At 45.6% G+C, this 12,254-nt stretch overlaps 1 protein-coding gene and 1 pseudogene across 6 annotated transcripts in view; one reads left to right on the top strand and one right to left on the bottom strand.

Annotated features, from left to right (window-relative positions):
• DUSP16 (dual specificity phosphatase 16) overlaps window positions 1-12,254 on the top strand; it is a 101,708-nt gene that overhangs the window by 54,302 nt on the left and 35,152 nt on the right. For all 6 annotated transcript variants that reach the window (XM_059682225.1, XM_059682224.1, XM_059682228.1 and 3 more), the window contains exons 3-4: window positions 3,363-3,954; window positions 4,924-5,062. In XM_059682225.1, the coding sequence (XP_059538208.1) occupies window positions 3,727-3,954; window positions 4,924-5,062 (367 nt within the window). In that variant the 5' untranslated portion in view covers window positions 3,363-3,726. The remainder of the gene's footprint in view (window positions 1-3,362; window positions 3,955-4,923; window positions 5,063-12,254) is intronic.
• LOC132227302 (calcium and integrin-binding family member 2-like) lies at window positions 2,323-2,889 on the bottom strand (annotated as a pseudogene).

Below are 12,254 nucleotides of genomic sequence, written 5' to 3'. Positions count from 1 at the left end.
TTTGAGGGCCCTACCATCCTGATCTGAAATCAGTTAATCAGATGCTTACTCAGTATCTTACATTGTTTTTGGGAAAAGGAGGATTTTACTTATAATACTGCAAATTATCTTAAGTGCAAAACACTGTGGAGGTAAGAAATGTAATACAAAACCTCTGCCATCAAGTAGTTTATCCTCAAGAAGTTGAATGCCCATAGACATCTAGTTTTATGGAGCAGAGAATTTCATATAAACAGATGGACCAGGGGAGATAGGAATCTGAGAATATTGAAGGTCAGAGTGAGGTCCAAGCTGTGGACACAAAACTCCAACTAGTGTCATAGAAAATGGTTGGTTATAGGAGTTTGGCAAGACAGGGAAGCATTGGGTCTAGTGTGAAGGGCTTTGTTATGTGTAGGTTGCTGTCCTAGAGTCCCAGGTTTAGGGTGTGAGATTTTCTAAGGTTGTAGTCAGTGATTCTCTTAAGAATGAGGCACCAGGCTATAAAGGGTCAGGGAACTCCAGGGGAGTCTGGGGGACTGGCCAGGGTTATAACTGAGACTGTCTTGGATGGAGCTGGATATATCACAGGCCCCATCAATTAGATCAGCAGTTCATATGGCAAGGATATCAGCCATTTTAATCTCTCTTTCTTAAAAGGCAACTGGAATTTATAGAACCTCCCGTTTCCCTGCCTCTCCTCTCTTTCCTGCGGGCAATTTAAAGGAGTGTGTGCTATTTGCCCCTTCGTGTATGTATGTGTGTGTGTGTGTGTGTGCTGTGATTACCATTATTGTAATACTCAAACCATCAAAAAAATTTTTTTTTGGACAGGAAAGCCTTTTACTCTCAGTTCACAGCCTTGTGGACAGTGCACACCCATGAGGATGCCTCGTGGTTGGGAAGGTTGGACACTGGGACAGGGCCCTGGGGCCCACAGTTCACATAGCTTCACACTGGGAAGGGCGGGGAGGCAGGGAGATGAGATGGGTTGGAGAAAGATTGCATAGAAAGATTGCATAGGCTGTGCAATCTTTCTCCAACCCCACGGCTCGGCTGCGCCTTCCCACCCTTCCCAGTGTGAAGCTACGTGAACCGTGGGCCCCAGGGCCCTCTCCCAGTGCCCGCCCTTCCCAACCACGAGGCATCCTCACGGGTGTGCACTGTCCACAAGTCGGTGAATCATCAGCAGACGAGTAGTTAGAAAACTGGTACATCTACACAATGGAATTCTACGCTGCTGTAAAAAAAGGAATTCTTACCATTTGCAACAGCATGGATGGATTTAGAGAGTATTATGCTAAGCAAAATAAGCTGTCAGAGAAAGAGAAATATCACATGATCTCACTCATTTGTGAAATATAATGAACAACATAAACTGATGAACAAAAATAGAACCAGAGACATAGAAGCATGGAGCAGACTGTCCAACCTATGAGGGAAGGCAAGGGGTGTGGAGGTAAGGGATCAACAAAAGGACTTGTACCATATGCATGCATATGAGCAAAACCAATGGACATAGACAGTAGGGGGGATGAGGGCTTGTGCTTGGGGGAGGGGGTAGCGGGGGAGAGGTCAATGGGGGGGAAAAAGGTGACTCATGTAATACTTTAATAAAGAAATAAAGTAAAATAAAACAACAACAAAAATAAAGATTGCATAGTTCATGAAAATTTTATCCTCGCCCAGCCAGCTTGTGTGGCTCAATGGTTGAACATTGACCTATGAACCAGGAGATCACGGTTGGATTCCTGGTCAGGGCACATGCCCGGGTTGTGAGCTCCATCCCCAGTAGGGGGCGTGCAGGAGGCAGCCAATCAATAATTCTCTCTCATCGTTGATGTATCTCTCTTCGTCGCCTTCTCCCTTTCTCTCTGAATTCAACAAAAATATATTTTAAAAAAAAATCTTGTCGTCTCCTCCCTTTGCCCTGGGTGGCCCGATTGTGTTTCTAGCACATGGACAAGTCGGTTCTCCCCACTCCCCTCAGGTGAAGGGCCTTCCCCTGGCGGAGGGGCGGGGGGGGGGGGTGGGATTGTGCATTTCTGAGGGGAGAGGACCAGGCACAGGGGTGGTGTGGGGGGGGGGGCAGAGGGAGGGCCTGCGAGGGTCCATGGGGCCTGGGCTGGACCACAGGGGCCTGGCAAGCCCTGCTCCTCCCGTCCCCCTTCCCCCCTTCCCCCCTTCCCCCGTGAAGGATTTTTTGTTGAAAGGGCCGAGGAAATGTCGATAGGTGTCAGCCCCGGAGGCTGCAGCTCCCATCCTGGGAACTGGGAGGTCAGAACTGTGCAGACAGCAGAGGTGGACCGACGGTGGGCGTCAGGGCCGAGACCTCGGCTGTCCTCAGATCCGGACATGGAAGGTGCTGAGGAACTTGGGTGCCTGGCGATCATGTCCTCGAAGTCGGAGTAGCCCAGCTTGCCGTCGCCGTCCAGGTCGGCCTCCTCGATGACCTTGTCGCACACCTCGTCCTCCTCCGGCTCCGATTTGGTCAGCCGGGCCAGCGTCATCTCCAGGTCCTCCTCGCAGATGAAGTCGTAGATCTTGAAGGTGTGGTTGGCCTTGAGGTCGCGGGGCGCCAACTCGCAGAGCTCCGAGAGCATGTCCACGAAGTCCTCGAAGGTGAGGCTGCCCTCGCCGTCCTCCGAGAAGGACTCCGCGATCCGCTCCTTGAATGGGCTCCCCCGGAGCTCTGGCATCTGGATGGGCACGTGGACGATGGGGCGCTTCCTGTGGTCCACGGGGACCGGTCGGGGGCCAGCTCGTAGAACCGCGCGTGCAGCGTCAGGATGTCTTTCTCATTGAAGAAGGTGCAGTCCTGGTAGCTGTCCAGCTGCTCCTGCGAGAAGATGGTCTGCTTGTTCCCCATGGTGCGCGGCCACCCGGGCTCCGCCTCCCACCGAGGCCGCCCGGCTCCTGGAGGGACGTGGCTGCCAGAAAATACTTTTGTTCTGAAAATAGGGGATTGCTACCCTGGTTGTAGGTTATTGTTCTTTTGTGTTATTTTTAAAGAAATAAGCAAAGAAAAGGGAGGATAACCATTTGGAATAATAAAACTTCAAGCAGCTTTATATGGCTCTTTTAATTTTCTTGGTATAACTCATTTCATTCCAGGCCCCTGGTGATTATAGTTCAAGAATGTGTCTTGTTTTGTCTTCGCTGTGTTTTCATATTTTGAGTTGAAACTGAATTATCATTAGAATGCTTTTCTGAAGCCGCACCCAATTGTCCTTTTTGTTTGTTTGTTCAAATGAAACAGTGCATCAAGTATGGAATCAGATTAATGGAGTAAATATTGTGAACCATATACTCTCTCTGATCCGACGCTCTTTCTTTTCTTTGACCCTGTTTTGTTTTCCGTCTGTCTGTCTCTCTTCGTGTAGGCTTTTCAGCCCAGTGCCAAGCTGTTGGAGCGAGGGAGCAAAGGTAAAGAATGACGTAATGCACTGGCTGCCCCAAAGCATCTTTTGTTGTGGGATGGTTATTCCAGTCATCTCTTTATGAATCAAATGTGAGGGGCTGCTTTGTGGACGGAGTCCTTTGCAAGAGCACATCAACGGAAAGAGAAAGAGACATTCACTTGGAGGGCTTTTGCTGAAAATGGGTTTAACTCTCCTTTTGCCAGTTACCACCAGCCTGACCTCATACATGTTAGTACAATGGAGTGGCTGAGCCTTTGAGCACACCACCATTACATCATCGTGGCAAATTAAAGGAGGAGGTGGGAAAAGAGGACTTACTGTTGCCATGGCCCATGAGATGATTGGGACTCAAATTGTTACTGAGAGCTTGGTGGCTCTGCTGGAAAGTGGGACGGAAAAAGTGCTGCTAATTGATAGCCGGCCATTTGTGGAATACAATACATCCCACATTTTGGAAGCCATTAATATCAACTGTTCCAAGCTTATGAAGCGAAGGTTGCAACAGGACAAAGTGTTAATTACAGAACTCATCCAGCATTCAGCAAAACATAAGGTAAATGCTTTCTTTTTTTCCTTTTTAGAATAAATGGACACACTGAATGGGGAATAATTTTAAACAAAGCCTCCTTTTTAAGGGGAGAAAATAATTTGAGGAAGTTTGATTGCTTTTTAAACTTTGGTACCTTATGATGCCTCAAGAAATTTATTAACTAAACTGTCACATTTAAGAATACTTCTAAACTAAACAGAGAGGTTAACTTGTTTTAATTTGGTCAGGGGCTGTTTTTCCATTAATTACTTGTTAAAATCGTGTTTTTTTTAAAATTTAAACACACACAAAGTTATAGTTAATTATATTATTAATAATTACTTTATTGGTAATTAGGTATTAACAAGTAATAGAATATGTATTGACAAGATATTAATACATTATTTGGTATTACCTACAAATTTACTGAAAGGAAATCATTCTTTTCAATTGCCTTGGAAAGACAGAAAAATTATATTAGAAAGTGCTTTTGATTTATGGGAAAGTAAGGTAACATTGGTCAGGACGTAAGCATGTTATCCTCAAGGAGTTCTTCCTGGGATCCAAAGTATCATCTTTGTGATGGATAAGGCTATTTCTTTTCTTCAGGAATCAAAGTGAGTTCATGTTTTAATTTTATTAAACAACTGATTTCTTCGTTATATAGAAACCATTTTTAAATGTTTTTATTTCAAGGACTGTTATGTTTGTTTTGTTTTTATGCTTTACCCTTTTATAGTGTTAAGGATTTAAAACCAAGTAGTTTCTAGCACATCTACACAGAAATAGCATCAAGTTGCCTGTAAAAGTTGATTTTTACAAGCATTTAAACCATATATGTGCTAGGTTTATCCAGTAAGTTGACTGTATCTTTTTTTTTTTTTTTTCAAATTTTTAATTGAAAACAGGAAGCACTCATTTGCTTCAGCACCAGCAGTTTTTGGGATTGTTTTTCTCACTGTCCTTCCTAACAGTCTCACATTTGCATTTTAGGTCGACATTGATTGCAGTCAGAAGGTTGTAGTTTACGATCAGAGCTCCCAGGATGTTGCCTCTCTGTCTTCAGACTGTTTTCTCACTGTACTTCTGGGTAAACTGGAGAAGTGCTTCAGCTCCGTCCACCTGCTTGCAGGTAAGGCCTGAGGTAGAAATGAAAGGACTCGGAGTTTCGTTGAGCTCTGTGAGTAAGCAGTGTTTCACAATGAGCTCAAAGTACAGTGTGTCGTCACCACTTAGAGGTTATGGTGGCCAATGATTTGTTTTAGTGCTGTAACTATTCTATTGCTCGAATACTGTCATCCTTACACAGTGGCCAGTGAATTTTTGACTTACTAGTTCAAATGCCTCTTCACTTGGTATTTATTAACTAGAAGTGCCACATAGATAGCTCTGTGTGCCACATAGATAGCTCAACGCCAGCTGCTTCCCATGATCTAGGAACACCATGTGCTCCACATCTCAGCTCCTGCTCTGGTGTTAGTTGCCACCCCCTGTGGCAAGAACCAGATCAGTATTCCGGTGTCCAGCTCTTCTTAAACATTTATAGTTGAAGTGGACGCCAGCGATCAGATCACAATTCCTTGGACATTGTGAACAATGAGGAAGGGAGAGGATGTATGTAGACTATTTCTTCTGATAATTAAGGGGAATATTTTAAAACATTTACTTGTTTTGTTTTTACAACTGAAAGGAGGTCTTGCAAATGCTAGGCAACCAGATGATTTTTACAAAGTACATGGGAAGACTAACTATTTCATGTCTGCCCCAAAGGAAGGTGGTGTGGGAGTTCTGTCTCGTTGAATTCCAAAGCAGAATGTTCATCCTTTGCTTCCCCTGATAAAGCCCTTTCACACACTGATCACAGAGCTGGGATACAGTTTGACAATGCACAGTAACCTTTAACACAAAGCTGTTGTGTCTGGCAGATTCTACCACAGTGATAGGCAAGAGTGCTTTTAAAAATGTGATCTAAAAGCAAGGTATTGATACTGTCATTTTCACACCTTTAGTCTTTTGCCGCAAGGAGGGTGAAGTGAACTTGATGTTATTAGCAATTTGTTGTTAGAAGTACAAGCATTTCAGTTTTAAGAGAGTAAAATTAATCAGTTGTTGGTGTGTGAACACTGTTAAACTCTGTGCAGGTTTAGATAAGATTTCTGTGTCTCCAGTTCTCTCTTGGCCTTTGCTTCAGTTCCCAAAGAACAGGGCAGTGTCTTGTCTCTTTCAGATCAGCTATTGCCACACCTTTTGTTTATGCTATGTTTCTGTCTGGTCTCTCCCTTCGTACCCTTCCGTGAAGCAGTTTTCCTTAGAATGTAGTTTTCAGAATTTTGTAACTGAGAATTATAGTTTAGGTTTTGGCTCTTGTTGATAGGCACATGCTTTTGCTGGGAGTAAAGATGACAATTGCTAGTAGAGTTCCACCAAACTAGGTTGGTGAGTCTGGGAACTCATTTCATGTTTTTGTGGCCACTGTGAGGGACTTTGCATTGGAATCTTGTTAATGGGACCAGTGAGACTGGATTCCCAAGCCTCATCCTGAGACTTAGAACTCGGTTCTGCAATGAACTCTGCCTGTATTGGCCACACCTATAGCTCTCCTCAGCCAGGACCTTGACCCCTGCCTGAACAACTTTCCCTTTTTCTGAGCCCAGTCAGTATTCTACACAAAATGATTAATTTGATAGTCATATTATACTATTCTGCATAAGTCTTTAATTTTTATCTTTAAATCTTATTTAACTTTATATTGTCACTAGAGGCCCGGTGCACAAATTCATCATGGGTAGGGTCCCTCAACCTGGCTGGTAATCGAGGACAATTGGGGGCGATCAGGGTCCTCTAGTCCAGTCCTGATTGGGGCTGGCTGGCTGGCTGAGGGGAGGGACTGCAGGAGGTTGGCCAGCTGCGGGAGGTTGGCTGTGGGAGTGCACTGACCACCAGGGGCAGCTCCTGTGTTGAGTGTCTGCCCCCTGGTGGTCAGTGCATGTCATAGCGAGTGGTTGGGCAACCTTAGTATATCATTAGCATATTACGCTTTGATTGGTTGAATGGCCAACCGGTCGACCGGACACTTAGCATATTAGGCTTTTATTATATAGGATTAGCTTGCATATAGGTTTATACCATTTATATTTCATATGATTCATTATATTAGTTTAGAATATAAATTATTATATTAAACATTAATGAAACTAATCTAAAAGTGGAGCAAAACTTAAGAATGTATTGAAATAAATAATTTCCAAAGTGTATTTATTCAGATAAAGCAGGTATTTTGCTGCTATGGGAAAAGTATCTGATATGAAAATGTTTCCATCTGTGTAAGTAGATTTAAACATGATTTTAAGATTTAATAAAAATACTCTTTCAATTAAACAGTGCTAATTTGGGTGATTCTTAAATACTGAACTTTGGTGAGAGCTAATAGCTGTGAAACCTCGCTCTACTCATAGGAGAATACAAATTCTTGAATCCACTGAATTGAGAATGGTCTAAGTAAATATATATATGTAAATGTCAACTGATTATTCTGTTTAGCCATAAGTCTCCCATTTTTCCACTTAAAAATTTCAAAGTCAGTTATTAAATAGGCATATTTGAAGATGTATATCCTCTCACAACCATCTTTAAAAATAAGTCTTGGCTCAGTGGATAGAGCGTCGGCCTGCGGACTGAAGGGTCCCAGGTTCGATTCCGGTCAAGGGCATGTACCTGGGTTGCGGGCACATCCCCAGTGGGGGGTGTGCAGGAGGCGGCTGATCGATGTTTCTCTCTCATCGATGTTTCTGACTCTCTATCTCTCTCCCTTCCTCTCTGTAAAAAATCAATAAAATATATTTTAAAAAAAATAAAAAAAAATTAGTCTTAAGAATTTGAATCAATAAAATGATAGAATGGGTATGACATAATATTTGTTTCACAAAAATGACTTTAGAACTGAGGATCCTATTGTGAGGATCATATTAGGTAATGCATGTGAAATCTCTATATCAATCGTCTTTTTTTTAAAAAAAGAAACTATTATGAGTTAGAAAACAAAATAGCTGCCAACATTGACTTATTGATAACTTTTTTGGTCTTGTTAACCTTCAGAAAACTAGTTCCATTTAAAAAATAATGTTATTTATTGTCCTTTACTTATTTATCATATATCACTTTGTTCTACTTGCCTTTGTTCTATTTCTACGGGTACCAACTTGAAAATAAAAATAGAAGAAAAAAATGACTGAATTTGCTAACAGAGAAAAGAGAATAATAAATGGGTTATGTTAGTAAAAATAAAGGTCAACCTACTGATGGAAAATACTGTTCTATTATTTTTTTCTCTTTTCTTACTGTTATAACTCTGAGTAAAAGCAGAAGGGACCCACAACAGTTTTTTTAAATTCTACAGCACTTATTTCTATCCTGTGATGAGGCACAGGATAACCCTACAGCAAAAAAACATAAATGAATCACAGACTTCAGCCCTTTCATTTACAAATGAGGAAAATAACAGAGCCCTTGAGTGACTCTCCTCAACCCTCCATCCTCACTGTGTGCCCAAGGCCCATATCCACAGTAATTCCAGGGTCTTCTGGAATGCATCAGGAGCCAGCCTGGGGACCAAGTGTGCCCATTTCAGACCAGGCTTATCCTGAAAGGCTCTTTTTGTGTTGGCTCTCTCTCAGCCTCTGTGGATTTCCGAGTCATATTCTTCACATTTTATGGAATGAGCAATATGTAAAAATATTCTGTACACAGAAATTTTTAAATCATTAAGTTATTTTAGCCAGAGGGGATCACCAAATGAAAGTCTGCCTACTCTGTTCTATGCTGCAGTATAGCTCTGAATGATGACAGAAGATGCCATTTATTAAGCACTTACTATTAGGTACAGTGTTAGGTACAACGCTAAGGGCTTTTGTAAACATTCTGCCTCTGAACACAGCCACAGTCTTAGATTAATGTTTGCTGTGGTTGAAGGCCAAATACACATTTCTTTGTTTTGATTTAGATTTGCTAGGGAAGCTAGAGCTAGGAGTGAATACATTTTTATTAAATGTGAGCTAGGAGTAAATAAAAATATATTCACTCTTAGCTCTAAAATTTCTATTTAACAGGGATCTGGATTCAGTCAGCAGTTCTAGCTTTCCTTGAATGGAATCAATTACTACTCTTCCTGATGGAAATACTGTAGAGCCTGGTGGTTCTGGTTATAGATTTTGCAGTATGTGCTATTGTCACCGTCGGTTCTGTTGTCTGGTGTGGCATTTCTTCTGTCCCTTCATCTACAGAAGGGACATCCTTAGTCATCCCATTTCAAATCCTGGTGGTAAAAGAGAGTGATATTAATGGATTTCAGTAAAAGTACTGCAGTTATGCAGGAATTAGCAGTTCTTGTGTTCAAAGAGCCAGAGTGACTGAGACCCACTGTAAACAGACTAAAAACAGGTGCTGTTTTGCCTACTGGTTGCCGTGTATTTGCTGGCTCTGCTCTGAGCTTCCGTTTGCATGAGGTTATCCAAATTGGATCATCTTTTCTCCAATTGCTACCTGCCAGTGTGTGGTAAGCCAGTTTATGTCATTTTCCAGCTACCAGTGGCTGACATAATGCCCGAGTCTGTGTCTTTTTAAAAAACAGACTACAGACCAGACTAAAGATAGTTCCTCAGTTCCTCATCCTGATGTTTTGCACAAGGCAAACAAAAGCACCCTCGATGACAGTGGTGACATCAGTCTTCCCTTGCCCCGGTCGTGTCATCTGTGTGCTCTGGAGCAACGCCAGGTCCAGACTTTTTCATTCAGCCTCTCAGTGTTTGATGGGCACTCTTGTGGTTGGGCTGGGCTCTGGGGGGTGGGAAACCAGAAAAGCAAAAGGCTTGCCTCTGCCCTTGGGCACCTAGCGGTTTATTTGGGGAAACACACCTAAGTGGATGAAACAGAGAAGCATGTGATCATGTGCTGAACTGTGTGATGTAGTGATAAGGGATGACTCCGCGTAGTCTGCGAAAGTTGGGGAAGATTGGATTATGGCAGTGAAATTTTAATTGAACCTCGAAAGATGAGTGAGATTTGGGTGGGCAGGGTCCTTGACATTTTAGCTGAGGGGAGAAACATGATTTAAAATGTCAGGAATGAACATAGATTTTAGGGGGCAGCAAGAACTAGAGTGGAATTTTTTGTGAAGGGGAGAAATTGGAATTGAGAGGAAATGAAATCAAATTATGCAAGCCTTTTAAACCAGAAGGACAGTTAGTACCTTTTTTTGGTGGGCACTGTGGGCCTTTGGGGATTGGGCTTCAACTCCTGTCACCTCTCGATCGCCACATCTTCCTTCTGATCTCTGCTCTTCTTCTGCTACCAGCTAAGTCAAGCCAATATCATCCCTCCCTCAAATTGATTCAGGAGTCTTTTAACTGGTCTCACATCTTCTATCCTGCCACCTTTAAACCCATTACTCATACTGTAGCCAAAATTATATTTTTATTATCCTATCTAATAAAAGAGAAAAATGGTAATTGGCGTACGACAATACCCTTTTCATTGGCTAATCAGGGCTATATGCAGATTAACTGCCAACTAAGATTGGCAGTTAACTGCCAACAAGATGGCGGTTAATTTGCATATGCAGGCACAATGCAGGGAGGTGAAAGGGAAAGCAGGAAGAAGCCCCCTGCCACTGACAGTGATCGGAAACCCAGGGGGGAGCTAAGAGCTGGGGGGCAGGGCAAAGGCGGCCCTGGGGCCGCCTTTGCCCTGCCCCCCAGCCATGATCGGAGAATCAGGTGCCTTTGCTGCCCTGGCCAGTGATAGCAGGAAGTAGGGGTGGAGCCAGCGATGGGAGCTGGGCACAGTCGAAGCTGGCAGTCCCGGGAGCTAGGGGTCCCTTGCCTGGGCCTAAAGCGAAGCCCACGATCACGGGGCCGCTGCAGCTGTGGGTCCCTGCTGCCCAGGCCGGACGCCTAGGCCAGAGGTGTTAGGCCTGGGCAAGGGCGGAGCCTGCAACCGCGGGGAGCTGGGGGTCCCCTGCCCAGGCCTGACACCTCTGCCAGAGGCCTCAGGCCTGGTCAAGGGGCCGATCCAGTGATTGGTGATCGGAGGGTGATGAGGGCCAACTCCTCTGGCCGAGGCATCAGGCCTGGGTGGGGGGCAGAGCCGGGGATTGGGGGGATATGATGGTCCCCTTGCCCAGGCCTGAAGCCTGGGTCAGAGGCATCAGGCTTGGGTGGGGGGTGGAGCAAGCGATCAGAGGGAGATGGGGGTCCCCTGCCCAGGCATGATTCCTGGGCCAGAGGCCTCAGGCCTGGGCGGGGGCCAGAGCCAGTGATCAGGGGGAGATGGGAGTCCCCTGTCCAAGCCTGACACCTCTGACGGAGGCGTCAGGCCTGGGCAAGGGGCCGATCAGGCGATCGGAGGGTGATGGGGGCCTACGCCTCTGGCCGAGGCATCAGGCCTGGGCTGGGGGCAGAACCAGTGATGGGGGGAAATGAGGGTCCCCTGCCCAGGCCTGACGCCTCTGTGAGAGGCGTCAGACCTGGGCAAGGGGCCGATCCTGCGATTGGAGGGTGATGGGGGTCAACGCCTGAGGGCTCCCAGTATGTGAGAGGGGGCAGGCTGGGCTGAGGGACACTCCCTCCCACACACACACCCAGTGCACGAATTTCGTGCACCGGGCCCCTAGTATATATATAATATATAATAAACATTATATATATATATAAACATTATATATAGACTAGAGGCCCGATGCACAAAAATTTGTGCACTCGGGGGGGGGGGAGGGTCCCTCAGCCCGGCCTATGCCCTCTTGCAGCCTGGGACCCCTTGGGAGATAACAACCTGCTGGCTTAGGCCTGCTCCCGGGTGGCAGAGGGCAGGCCCAATCCCTAGGTGCAGCCCCTGGTTGGGCTCAGAGCAGGGCTGATTGGGGAGTTGGGGCGCCGCCCCCTGTCATGCACAGAGCAGGGCAGATCGGGAGGTTGCGATGCCACCCTCAGTCACGCTCAGGGTAGGGCCGATTGGGGGGTTGGGGCACCGCCCACTGTCACACTCAAGGCAGGGTCGATGGGGAGGTTGCGGCGCCACCCCCTGTCACGCACAGAGCAGGGCCAATCAGGGGGTTGGGGCGCTGCCCCCTGTCACTCACAGAGCAGGGCCCATCAGGGGGAGTGGGGCTCCGTACCCTGTCACACACAGAGCAGGGTTGATCAGGGGGTTGGGGAGCTCCCCCCTGTCACGCACAGAGCAGGGCCCATCAGGGGGTTGGGGAGCTCCCCCCTGTCACACAAAGAGCAGGGCTGATCAGGAGGTTGAGGAGCTCCCCCCGTCACTCAGAGAGT

This window comes from Myotis daubentonii, chromosome 2 (assembly GCF_963259705.1).
Source record: "Myotis daubentonii chromosome 2, mMyoDau2.1, whole genome shotgun sequence".
Taxonomy (NCBI): Eukaryota; Metazoa; Chordata; class Mammalia; order Chiroptera; family Vespertilionidae; genus Myotis; species Myotis daubentonii.
This window is presented reverse-complemented; position numbering and strand designations above follow the sequence as displayed.